The following is a 14,252-nucleotide window of genomic DNA, read 5'->3' on the forward strand; positions in this document are numbered from 1 at the left end:
ATTTTAGTGTCTGAAAATCCTGGATCCATTGCAAAGAAAAAGGAAGCGGCTGTGGGTGGGTGTGGTGGTTTTTACTTTTTGCTGAAACCACCATGCCAGTATCTAGTTTTCTGTGTGTGGGAAAGAAGCTGGCAGAAGCTACGTGGGAAAACAGTGAAGGCAAACTGAGATAGAAATAGCTTTGGAAGGTAGAAAGCATGGAAGTGAGAGAGGAAGAAAGTAGATGCATCTGGAACTTGATTTTCTATTAAATCAAGAAGTGCAGTTGACTTTAACCTTTCTTCATGTCTCAGCATCAACTCTGGTCTATCACAGAATCACAGGATGGTTTGGGTTGGAAAGGACCTTGAAGATAATCTTGTTCCAAGCCCCTGCCATGGGCAGGGAGACCTTCCACTATCCCAGGTTGCTCCAAGCTCCATCCAGCCTGGCCTTGGACACTTCCAGAGATGGGGCAGCCAGGGCTTCTCTGGGCAACCTGTGCCAGGGCCTCAGCAGCCTCACGCAGAAGAGTTTCCTCTTGGTACCTGTTCTAAATCTATCCTCTTTCTAAATCTATCCTCTTTCAGTTTGAAGCCATTGTCCCCTATCCTAAGTAGTCCATCAAAATGGACCAAAAAGATTTGATGTTCGTCTTCTTTTTGGATCGATGTACTGCGTCATGATTGCAGCTTCTCTGCCCCTTCTGCCATTTGGGGAACTGTGAATTACTTGTGAGAGAGATTTCTGAATGCAGATGGGGAGGGCAGCTCAACGTAGCCTCAGCATCTTGCCTCAAAAACAGATTTTGGTTCTTGCACTTTGTTGTCTTTGGAAAAGAAACCTCAAGCCCTTTAGTTTGTACATTTAGGGTGGTGAGTAAAACTGTGATCATGAGGAATGTATGTCCAAGCTGATCATGTTGGACACCAGGTGTTTACTACTGCCTTGCATAGTTGATATATTTTGTATTTGAAGCCTTAAAAAGAAAGAATAATGACCTGTAAAAATAGAAGACCAGCAGTTAAGAGTGAAAGTATATAATGTTTGTGGTAACTCTTCTGTTTGGTTTGATATACCCTGTGCAATTAAAAACAACTATTAATTGTCATTTTTATTTACTTACAAACCTTACTGCTAAAAAAAGAAAAAAAAAACTTGAGCTTTATCATGTATGAGCACTTTTTTTGAATCTGTGATGTTTAAATACTGTTTAATCTTCCAATGTACTATGCTAATAAATATTTCTGTTTCTATTTCTATGTATTTCATATATCATGTCCATGTATTTTCAGTTTATAAGATATTTAATAGTCTCTGGATAGATTGCTGTGCTGTCCTTGCAGTCCTAAGAGGTGCCTGACATTCTAATCCATGTACGTGTGCAGCCCTGCATAGTGGAGAAAAAAATAATATGAATCGTGCTCATTTTAGAAATGTACAAAGTGTTATAAAACACGACTTTTGTCTTTAAGATGCTGATAGTCACAACAAGAGAGACTACTGATAAGGGACAAATACAGAGTGTAATTTCCTCATTGTGCAGTGTAGTACAGTGGGTTATGATCTGATTTTGCCTGAGCAGCTCTTGTTGTGCTCTTAACGTGCGTCAGACTGATAATAATCAATTAATTAATTAATTAATAGAATCTGAAATGCTGTTTGTTAGACATAATTTCATTATTAGATAAAGGAAAAGAACCCTATTAGGAAGAAGTTTAGTTGTTTATAGATTAAGTTGTTTTACTGTATTGCAAGGTAGACTAATATTTTCATATATTCAAGTCACCTATAAAGATTTGAGTCTTGCTTGTAAATAAATTTTCCCTCTTTTTATAAGAATCTCTAGTGTTACTGTTGGCCTGTGCTATTTAATTTACAATGCATATATTTTACTGTACTAGTTTTTGTATTTTAAAAACTTAACTTTAGGAAGAGAGGAAAAGTTTTATTCTCAGAAATATTTTGAGGAAATACTAAACAGTATAGGAGTTGCCTTTATCTAGAATAATGTAAGACTGGTATTTCTTAGAGAAGAAATAGCAGAAAAATAATTTAAGAAAAGTAGGAAGAGGAAAAAATACCTTGCAGAGCACATTGTCACAATTTGTCATTTTATGCTGCTTGCTGGCCTCACCTTGCCTTTTGTTTGTGATATTATATGAACACAATAATCTCTTTATGACCTCCTGCCATTTCTTGTTGCAGTGTAGACTTTAGGAGCCTCACATACATTATTATGTATAAAAATGTTTACCCTTAATTTGTTTCTTCCACATTTCAGCACTAGCATTTAGATTTGGGATAAAAAAGCTGCTGGCATTTTACCTTTTAAAATAGTTATTTGGTAGTTTTGTAAACAAACGGGGCTCCAAATTCAGAATTAGCAGTGCATGTGCTGCAGCTTTGCCTGCTCTTTTCTCATACAATTATAGAATTATAGAATATGTTGGGTTGGAAAGAACATTAAAGATCATCCAGAGAAGTGTGGGAAGAGAGGTTGTCAGTGGAGACTGAGGCAAAGAAGTTGAGTATGTCAGTCTTCTCATCCATTGTTACAAGTTTACCAGTGTTGTTTATTGACCAGGGGTGTACACAAATGTTTCTGCAAACTGGATTTTCCTTTGTTTCCTCAATCTTTCATTTTGTCTCCCCACATGCTTTAGTGTACATTCTTGCAGCTCTTTTGTTCCACTAACCACATGACTTTGGTTTATAATCCTTGTGCCAGGCTTAGTGATCCATTTCTGTACATACAGGTCTATTAACCTTACTGCTATTATTCGTATTTTCTTCTTTTTATCTTTCAGGAGACCAATACTTCTTTTCTTTTTAACTAATTTTCATAACCTTGCACTAAACATCTTTGTTTCAGGTTTTCCCTGGGAGATGCTCGCAGGCCACTCCATGAAACTGCAGTTCTAGTGGAAGACATTGTCCACACTCAGCTGATAAATTTGGTAAGATAACTGGCAAAATACCATGCACTCTAAAACTCTTTCAATCCACATGATATTTTCCTGATCTAATGACTATTAAGTCTAGGGTTTAGGAAGAAATAAAACACAGAAATGGAGGGTGATGATCTGGCCTCAATGATCTGTAGAACCAGATGTGCAACCCCACCTAACCCAGGGAAGAAAGCTGATGGGATTTTTGTTAAAAACTTTAAGTTGTTAAGAAGAAAAAAAATGGCTATCCTTCTAAAGACTGCCTTGCTGTCTTTTTTTTTAATGTTCTATTATTTGTGATAATGTATTATTTGCTTATGATTCATGTCTTAATATTCCTTCTACTTTTTTAGTTCTGTCGAAAAATAATGCCAAAATATGGAATATTTTAATATATTGAAAGCCAATGAAAGTGTTATATAAATGAGATTGTTTTGCATCACATCTATCAGAAACAACTCTAAATTTGAACCTCTGTGTTTTGTTAAAGTTCAACAGCTCCCCTTAAGAAATAAATCATTGCATTTTACACCATGGCATGAATTTGCCATCTGACAAATGACTATCCTTTTGTATAGAAAGTTATAATCTGACATGCCACCTGTAGGTTCATAAAAAGTGTGTTTTTCTTATTATAGCTATTAAAAGACAAGTAGATGTGGTGCTGAGGGACAGGGTGGTGATGCTGGCAGTGCTGGGTTAATGGCTGGACTCACTAATCTCAGAGGTCTTTTCCAACCTTAATGATTCTGTGATTTGAATGAAATTGCCAGCACGTGTGGGAATGGACATTATACAGAACTAACATATATAGATTATAGTAATACATATTGTAGCTAATATTTACATCTAATGAGTCCTTGGATCAGGTAGAGCTTTGAGCTGCGAGTTCCTACACCTCTTCTTTGTAATGAGCCCTTTTAGCAATGACAAGGCTTTTTAAGTTTCAAGGTAGGTTCTGGTACTAATTAACTAGAACTAAAAACTGTAAAATGATGAAATTCAGAATGAGATACAGCACATATTATAAATATTTCTGTGTGTATAAAATATATATTTCATATTTATTTCTACATATTCATGCATGTAAGACATTTATATATTTTTAGTAGAAATATACTAAAATTAGGCTTCCCCTTGCCCACTGTTTGCCTGCAACAGGTGTTTTCCTTCAGCTTTGCACCTAATCCAGCAGCCGTTCGGTAGTTTCCTGCATCTCAGCAAATGCCTTGGCATCGCTTCCAGCTCCCGGCAGTTTCTTTCTGCTCATACCTCTGCAGCCCAACAGTGTATCCCTGTCTCCACAGTCTCCTGGCGTCTTTGTGGATTCTTTCCTTATTACACTCCTCTTGGGCTGTCCTGAACGTGCCCCGTGGCTACTCGGAGGGGACAACGTCTCTCCCCTCTCACCGGTTTCCCGCTGGTTAAACACTCTGCCCTGGGAATATATATGTAGTTCTTACTCCAGCTTTAGCTCTGACAAAGTAACATTTTCCCTTTGTTAATGACCCCTGTAATTTATGCAAACCAATGGCTGCGGCTTCACTGTTCCCTCAGCAGTAACATGCTGGAGTCTGGGCTGTTCTGTCCCACCAAGGCTTCGCTGAGCTGAGCTTTACCAAACCCTGCAGCTGAGAAAGTGCAACCTGTGGCCATGTGGTCTTTGCACTTTAATCAAAGCTGGGAACTTACTCGGGGGCTGTACGTGACCCAGGGTTAACCCTGTGTGGGGTGCAGGAGCTTGTAGGATTTCCTGACAGAAGGAAGAATGGGAATGGAGCGGCAGATAAACAGCTTTTCTAACCTTTCCCCTCCCAGCCCGAGACAGCACTTTATTTCTGAGGAAGTGAAAGTATCTTTAATAGCTTATTGCTTTGACCTCTGACATTCACATGCCGGAACTCTTAAATCAGTAGCTTTTTACGTGCCCCGGGCTTCTGATAGGGAATTTTGCACATTTTTCATCCTCAAATGCACATCCTTATTGAGCTGTTCTGTGCAGTTACATGAAATTTTCACTTTGCATGTAGGTATTTTTGCTGGTATTTACCCAGTACTAGAAAAATGCTATTTTTATAAATGAAGCTGACTGCAGAAGTAAATTTATTGCTTACCACCTGGATTTTGTCATATTGCTCATGTTAATGGACTACGCAGTTGTCACTATGTAATTTAATGATTTCTTATTTAATTCATGTCCATTTTTCAATCCATAATACAGGTATAATGCTAAAGTGTAAGGAACTACTTTTATACCTGCAATAAAGCTGGCGCATTGCACACATCTTTCATAGTAAGCATTTGTAAGAAGAGCTTGTTCTTGTTGATTAAGTCCAGGTTTGAGCCTCTGCATTAAAAAATAAGTTTCCAGCATGATTACCTTTGATTGGTTGACTTTTGGTATCTCAGAGCTTTATAGTTCCAGCTTCCTATTTTCAGAGTTGATCTGAACTCTATTAAATCAAGGTCTGGTTTTGGCAGATTTATACAATCACTGCTTCAAACCACTGTGCACTTCATGAAGTCCGGCTGCTGTAGCAGATGAGTGCACTAACAAGGCAAATTCCTGGAAAGCAGATTTTTAAGAGTCTGCATCACATTTTATGATCAGTTTTTGTGTGTATTTTGAATAATACGCACACTGCTTTACGTAACGGGAAATTCTACTAAAACTAAATAGCAATGTATAGGAGGAAATGAGCATCTCCAGAGGAAGATTAATTTCATCCTAAAATTACTTTCTGGGTTAAATGGACCTGTGTCTCTCAAGGAATTTATATTCTCAGCTGACTAAGAAATGAATCCTTTGACAGCTGGCTTGGGTTTGAATGAATAGGACATAGGCATAAAAGGTGAGAGATAAATTCCATCATATTTGTGTCATGAGGTTGAATTTTTTATGCTTGTATTGTAATTATTATACCTTTTGGTTTTTTGCATATCAAGCAACAGAAAGTCATAAAGCCACTACACTAGAAAGTTGTGTACATTTTTTGGTCAAGCATAATGTATTTGATAAGCACGATGAATTTAAGTTTTGTTTTGAAATCAAGTTCACTGTTGACCGATAGTATTTGGTAACAGCTCTAAATGTTCATTTATAGGTAAATGTTAAAGAATTTATAGATGCCTTCATGTTACCATAAAACTGTACTTCTTTGTGTGGGCTAAGACTAGAAGTTCCAATCAAAGCTGTATTTTCTTTATGGTTAGGCACAAGTAGTACAAGGGGAAAGTCGTGCCTGCAAAAGCAGTTCAACAGGGAATGCAAAAAGGTGTTAATCAGAAGGGGACAAGCCATTCAATTACTGACCATTTGAAGTGGAATGAGGCCTCTCTTATTTCATTCTTTCATCATATCCGATGCAATCTGCACATGCACTTAAGAAGGTTTTGAAGCATCATCTTCTATAGTAACCTACTCTTATCTACTGAGACCTTTAGAAAGGGAACTTGAAGATTCTCCTTTAGGACAAATGTTACTTTATTCAGCACTTTATGTAAAAAAAAAAAAAACCAAGAAACAAACAAACAAACAAAAAAAAAAAAAAAAAAAAAAAAACAAAACAAAAAAACCCCCACCAAAACAAAAAGGCTGTAACCAAGAGGAATGGATTAGGAATTTTTGCTCATCATTAAACTATAGTTCAGCGATTCGCCATCAAAATAGCCTAAATCTTGCACATGGACAGATATAAAGCCATTTGGAAATTGTTTCGTATAATATTTAAAAAGAGGAAAAGTCCCTCTTCACCTTCACCAGCTCTATCCAAAATTTTTATCATTCTGGGCTGATTCATAAGAAAATGTAGTATTATTTAACTAATATTAAAAGCAAAATATTATTAGTATCTTCTCTTGACAGGGCCATAGCTCCTTGTTTGTGCTTCAAATGTCATGTTCAAATGCAAATAGATGATAAGATCATGATGGACTAATTAAATCAGAAGAGCTGGTAAGGAGTTACCTTGCTTATGCTGGCAATGTATCAGCTGGGTGTTTGTTATCAGAATGAAATACCAGCAGTTTATTCTCTAGGCACACTGGGTATGGCAGGAGTAGTGCAGACACCTGTTTTCACAGAGTTTGGTTATTCAGTGTAGCACTAGATTTGAAGTTCAGTCCTTTACATTTTGTTTCAGAGATGTCAAATGGCTTTTGGGAAGAGATTAGATTTGTTTCTACAATGTTGAAGATATTTTAGCGGTAGGACAGAGTTCAATAAGGGGATAGGTAAATTACACATATGCACACCAAAAAATACAGGTAAGTAATCTTGTCTGTCCACAAAACAGTGGCCACTCAGAGGGGAGGCCAAAGCACATCACAACAGTCTTGGACTGCATGCTTTAAATGTTTTATTTTTGTAATGTGTGATAAGTCCTTATGGAGACAGTCATGAATGGTAGAATTCATGTTAACAGAATTGTGGTTTGCTCCCTGTCAGCCAATGTGCGTCTGCTGGAAGATGGACTCTGATCTCTCCAATTGATGTCAAATGATTGAAGTCAGACCCACGCAGTTGCCTTTTGGGATTCAGTAGTGTCAACTTAAAGGAACTTCAGTTGCCCCAAATCATATTGTACATGATACCTGCTGGAATTTCTTTCATCATTTACTTTTATCTTCCTATGCTATTTAATTTCATAAAACTTGTGCTGCTACCTAATGCTAGTAATATTCAACTCTTGCTTCCTGTGTAGGAGCATGATTTGGGTCCACATATATGCATAATTGAACACTTTAAGTGTACACATGGATAATTATTTTTGTTGCTTTTTTGAAATAAATTATCTCTTATATGCATAACATTTAATTCAGAATCAGTCCTTTGGTCTCAACCAAAACACAATGCACAGGTCAGCAGGTGAATAGTCTATACTGGTATATGTAGATTATATTAAATTGCAGACTAATTTATAGGTCAAAAACTTTGAGTGATTAGCAGAGATTGAGCAGTGTGCCTGAGTCCTGAGTAGATCTGTGGTAAACCCATCCTGTGGAATAAATTGCTTTTTATAGTGGCTTTAGTAAAGATTGGGTAGTCACTTGCCACCATTTTCTAGGAAAGGGGATGATGAAAATACAGGGACAAGCATAAGGATAAGTTTACTGATACAAAATGCAAAGTTATTTATCATAAGCAGCATGAATTTTATGTTTTCAAAGGACTGTATATTTTCTGGCTCAACATGGTGTACTTTCTTCTCTTCCCAGTCTTATTTGTGCAGCTGTTATTCTTTTTATTTCAGTTTAAAACAAAAGAAGGAGAAGGGAAAACTCAACCTTCACTTGCCTGTCAAGAGAAAAAGACTATGACAATGGGAGAGGCGAGTAGGAAAAACGAGGATTTAAACTGAAGCAAGGATAGAGCTTTCTTGGTCCTTTACAGGGTGCTTTTTTTTGTTGTTGTTTTTTTTGTTTTTTCTCCTGTAGAGCTTCTTGGGTTTTTAAAATCAAATTACAGTTGTTGCTTGTTCACAAACTGGATCAATCACTTTAATGTGTGTAACCTCACAAGCTCCATGTTTGTTTACTATCTTTTTGAACTGTTGACTTGTAACCTTTATATGCATAATTGTAACATTTCTGACATTCCTTTTAAAAAGGAAAGAATTGAAAGCAGCTCCTTCATGAGCAGGAATTGCCCACAGATAAAAACCAACAGTGTGAAGCAATGTTCCCTCTTGATCCCAAACTTGCGTGCAACTGTCACTTATGCCACCCCAGCAACAGGAAAAGTCCTTGTTTTATGAGTCTGTTTTAAAACAGTTATAAAGTTTCCTGTGCAGGACATTAATTAAAGGGGTTATCAAAATAAGACAAACTAATATAATTTGTGATTGTACAAAATAAAGGAAGTCGAGGGTACCATAGGGACCTAATGAATCACAGGATGGAAACAATCTTCTGGCTAACTAAACATTCAGACTTTGTACTAAGTCACAGGGTGGATGTACAGCCCGGCAAGCCGGAACACGCTGTGTGTTTACATGGATGGGATAAAGAGAGTTCACAAAAACCATCTGGGAGAAATCCTTCCCCTATTCATTTTATTCCTACTGTAGAATCTAATAAACAACATGCATACATTTGCAGCAAACAAAACTCACACCTGCCCTGGAAGAAATCAAACTGGAAAATAAGTCTGTAGCATAAAAATTTCCCTGGGTACCAGCACTGTGAGTTCATCCGCGTTTCCCATGTCGGATGGAAAAGGAGAGATGAAGCTTTATATCTAGCAAGTGGTTAATTGTTCCCTGTGCATTTGCAGCATTTAAATGTGGTCACTATTTAGATTTATATGATAGATTTATATGGCAATTTATATGAAAAGACATGTCCTTAGTGTTCTACTTTAGACATTATTTGCCCCTTGTTCACCATATTCAGATCTATTTATTTTCAAGCACAGAATTTACTTCAGGAGATGATTCAGGAGTCCCAGTTAGGGATTCTGGTCTCTCTCTGTGCTTTCTCTTGAGACTGAGGATTTAGTGACTTGGTCAGATTTTTTTTTTTTTTTTTCCATGGATCTCTGTGCAGGGTCAGTATGTGCTATAACACCAAGATGCTGCTTTTTTCCCTGCTCATGCAGTGCTGCTGCTCAGCATCCAGTAGTGATGTACTTCACTGACCTTACAACTGGAAAGAGACTAAGGTCCTGTTATTAAAACCCTAGATTATCAAAGGGGAGATTAATAATCATACCTACAAAGTTGTACCAGCATGTTCAATAGTGAAGAAAAAGATCCAAAGCATTGACTAGATTAAATGGAAAACAAAAGTCTTTAATGCTTAAAGGTTGTGTTGTAACACATAAAATACAAAAAGACTGAAGGTAGTGCAGGCAGCAATAATCCCAGTGTTTCCTGGTTTTCTGTGTCAGAGTGGGCCTTTAATAACAATGTCATGGATTTATGTGTACTGTGAATGTATAATGTATAATATGTGTCTCTATATGTACATGGTTGTTTTTTCCACCCTTCACACATCAAATTCCTGTTTAGGCTGTTGGGCTAGAGGAATGAAGTAGGTATGAAATTTCACTCATGGGGGCTTTGGAATCTGTGGCATTCTTAAATACATAGTTCCCTTGGCTTCTGGGGCTTTTATGGAACAGTTGATAAGCTGAACCCAGCCCATGTTTCCTAAAACACAGATACATCCTTTATTTAATTTTTATGTAAAATTTTAGGAGAATAGTAGAGATTAACAGCTGTTGAGGCCTTTGATGAGCTGATATGAGCAGGGACAGTCAGTGTACCGATGCTGTCTTCAGGGTCTTTGCCTACTTCTATTGATGTCACTTACTAACAAATCAAGAAGTTAAGAAATTTAAGAGTAATCATTAGATTTTTATTGCTCAATATCATGAACTCTGGTAAATCAATATTCTGATTATGATTTTGAGAATCATAATTACATTCCAACTCCAGAAGCCAAATAGAAAGTTGATGTTCAGGGTTTCATTCTTTCTTTAACTTCTTTGTATGGTATAAATAGAATATTATATGAGAATACATGTAAAGTCTGTCCTGCACACAGAGACCCATCTTGCCTAGTATTCTAATTCTGACAGAAATTAGTACATTAAATGAAAGAATGATTAAAACATGAAAGCAAACAAACATGACAAACATGTTTTTCTGAAGCTGGGGTAATGATGCCAGATCATCTTTTGTGTTATGGGAGATGAATGGGCACTTAAGGATGTTATTCTTCATGTTCTAACATAGTTATTTAAAATTCTGGCCATGCATTTAAAATCTGGACTTCTTAAATGAAGTCAGACACACCTCACCTCTGTGGCTTCAGGCACTAGCTGTATTTTTGTTGTAGATGTTTAGTATTTCATTGATTCTGAGAAAGAAAAAAAGAAGCTACCTGTAAAGTTTAAGTTGCGAAAGACACAAACTGATTTATGGATATCTGTGATGGAAAAAGAGTAGTGTAAAATTCTGCATGGTCTTTAAGTGTAACTCGTAAACCTTAAAGGTCATCTCAGAGTGGTTAACAGAGCAAATTAATTGTAATTTTTAGATCACCTTATCTGATTTCAAGCAAACCTGATAGTTCAGAATAACTTTTTTAAAGGAAGATTGGCTTGTTAACAGTTTTACGGAGTTACATGGAAGTGTGGTCACAGCTGCTTCTAGTTTCTTAGCTAATCCACCTGATTGGAAACAACAGGTTTTTGATATTTTTCCATTTCTTACACTGACACCTAGTGTTCAGAGATCCTGAGTTTCTAATACTGCACTTGGTTATTAATAGACAGCTGTTGATACCGAAGTTCTCCACCTTTGTCAACATCCTCCAGTTCTGTTCTTCTGCAAAAGGAAACAGTAGCTGAAGGCAAAGGTGTTACCATCATTCAAAACAATTTTATTTTGGAAATACAAATAGTGAGCAACTACTGCAAAACTTGGCAAAGGCTATTTTACTTCTTGAAGTGCTGCAAAATCTGTTTTCTTAAAATTTAAGTGCTTTAGTTTTGGCAAATGCAACCCTTTTGTGTCTGTAAGTGTCACTGGCCAAGAAAAACAGCGATAAAAGCAGAAACCCTTAGATCAGTATTTATTTAATTGTGGGAGATGTCGATGCTTTCTAATTCTGTGTTCTTTTATCTTCAAGCCACGAGTTCTACCTGATAGGAGTGTTGATGGCTGCACAGTCCTTGAGTAGACAGAAAATAACTTACACAGAAAAACTTGCACAGTCTTTTATCTCAGACTTGCAAATAAATGGAGCAAAGCAAGTATGGGCTGTAACCCCTTCTTGACAAAGATGACAACTGAGAGTAAAATTAACTCTCTGCTTTACCTGTGATTTTGGTGTATGTTAGCAGAAGAACTTTCCATTGTTTAAGGTAGTATATCAGGAATTTTGTATGACTGCATCCAAAAGTATCAATGATTTTTTTTTTTCCTCATGGGTTCCATAGAAAAATGAAAGCTATTCAGACACAGAAAATATATATTAAACTTCACTTTAATTTGAGGATTCTTTCCTTTTTAGTTTTAATCCTTTTCTGGTAAATGCACCAAAAAACTACCTTTTCAGTGCCTCACCACTCTCACAGTAAAGAACTTATTTGCAGTACCTAGTCTAAACCCACCTTCTGTTCATTTAAAGCCATTACCTCATGTCCTGTCACTACATGTCCAGACTGTCCATTTTATTGTATCTTGGGTAAAGGCATTGTACCTCTGTGTGTGCACATGGCATATGAGGTACTTTAGTACATTATTGATTTTCAATAGTTGATATTCCTATGAATCAGTCTGCTTATTGGAGAAATTGTCAGTGAAAATAGAAATGTTACTTGTAGGATACTATTTATTTGGCTTCTTTCAGGCATTTAAATGTGAGGGTGGTGAGGCCCTGGCACAGGTTGCCCAGAGAAGCTGTGGCTGCCCCGTCCCTGGAAGTGTCTTGGACCAGGTTGGATGGGGCTTGGAGCAGCCTGGTCTAGGGGAAGGTGTCCCTGCTCATGGCAAGCAGTTGGAACTGGGTGATCTTTAAGGCCCCTTCCAAATCAGTTATTGTTTCTGTGACTTAGTTTCAGGGTGAGGTGAATTTGTACCCAGAAAGGTGATTTTTGTCTAGTGACTATAAATTATGCCTTGGGTGACCAGCTCAGATGTAGATTTCTATGTTTAGTCAGAACTCCCAACTGAGAGAGAACTACCCCAAGGCAGAAGTCTTAGAGCAATGCCGGAGGAAAGGAGGTAAACAGGAATTTCTCTGATGGCAAAAGGAGATGTTAAGAGTGTTAGAAGCAGAAGAAAAGTCAGAGAAAATAAAGGCATACTGGAGGCTCAGGTTTCTGTCTAGGAAGAGGCACATAGTGTCCCAAAAATGAACAGTTTTAAGGGATGGGATTTATGAAAAGTCATCTTGGAGCTGATCCAAGACAGAGTTAGAAGAGGGGTAGTCTGTGCATCAGCTGAAAACTTCATGGTCTATATTTTTTAATAAATGAAGGGAAAGAATCAGATTGGAAAAGATTTGGAGAGACAGGCTGGATTGAGATAGCTTCTTTAAAAGACAGGATAGACTGAGGACATCCGTACACAGTGAGGAAAAGTACTGGAGAGCAAAGAAAAATTGAAAACTAAGTGGGCAGGATATGATGCAGCTACTGAGCTGGGTCAGAGCTAGGAAAAAGGCCAAAGATTTATGACAAGAGAAGGTGTTCAGGACAAAAACTAGGAGTTGCTTTGTGGGAATGCTTATTTTCTCTCTTGTAGCAGAATTGTGGAGCTTGAAGTGGAACCCAGGTTGTGAATAAGGAATGCAAGGCCTGAGATTCAGCAGAGTTGTTTAAAGACGTGGGATATAGGAAGATATAAACAACCTTGTAGTGGAAAGAATTTGGAAGAGCTTCCCATGACTCTTTCTCAAAATGTTCAGTAGCCAGAGAATGGAAATTATTGAAATAAGAGGCAGAGGGGTTTGAAAGAGAAACTGTGGTTGGTGCACTGGAGCTTGCAGAAGGTCTGGTCTGGAGAATGAGTTTGGGAAGTAGCTTTACAGGACATTAAGTGCTGATGACAGAGGAGTCATCAAGAAGTAGTAAATGGAGTGAGAGTCAGCAGATGTGTTACCTCCAAATTGATTCTCAGATGAGGCCAGAGAAACTAAGTGGATAATGATGTAACAGGTGGAATGTTTGTGTGAAGGACAGCACAAGATGAGGAAGAAAGGGAAGAGACAGGTGCTACATTTTAGGAAAGAGTTGATGTTAACGTGGAAAATCTTGTGACAAATACTTCTTCTCTGCAGAGTATCATACTTGTGGGGCTGTGAATGCTGGCATCGCTGCACCATCACATACAAGCAAGCATATATCTTATATATAGATCAATAATGTGCACTTGTGTAGTGACACACAGCCTGATGCCAGTATATCAACTTCAGCATACTCAGCAGATATTGTTGCTATTAACCATTCTCACTGTATTCAGCAGCTACATTTTTTGTCATCTCTAATTCTTGAGTGTATTTTTACATTGTTAGCCATTTTTGTCTTATGTTGTGCCATCATCATCGTTCCAAATTTGGGGGAAAAAAAAATTGATCACCTTACTGATGAGAAATATAAGTACAAAGAAGAGAAAGTGGATTTTCCCCAAGTCATGAAACTAATGACAGAACTGGAAAAAGTCGACTGGTTGTAGCAAGAGGGAAGCTGTGCAAAGCAATTTTATACTGACGGTCTGTGTCTCAGCCAATTGGATTTTTATTTGACAGTCCAAAGGTGTAATAACTTTTATTGTAAGAGGAAGAAAAATACATCAAGGCTAATATATAAAG

The 14,252-nt window shown here is 37.3% G+C and overlaps 1 protein-coding gene across 6 annotated transcripts in view; it reads left to right on the forward strand.

The window, feature by feature from the left end:
- Positions 1–14,252, forward strand: part of SUPT3H (SPT3 homolog, SAGA and STAGA complex component) — a 256,156-nt gene that overhangs the window by 124,419 nt on the left and 117,485 nt on the right. For all 6 annotated transcript variants that reach the window (XM_066180069.1, XM_066180067.1, XM_066180070.1 and 3 more), the window contains exon 3: positions 2,855–2,939. In XM_066180069.1, the coding sequence (XP_066036166.1) occupies positions 2,855–2,939 (85 nt within the window). The remainder of the gene's footprint in view (positions 1–2,854; positions 2,940–14,252) is intronic.

The sequence above is a fragment of the Chamaea fasciata genome, unplaced genomic scaffold (genome assembly GCF_029207755.1).
Source record: "Chamaea fasciata isolate MVZ Bird 193981 ecotype frontalis unplaced genomic scaffold, bChaFas1.0.hap1 SCAF_3, whole genome shotgun sequence".
Lineage (NCBI taxonomy): Eukaryota > Metazoa > Chordata > Aves > Passeriformes > Sylviidae > Chamaea > Chamaea fasciata.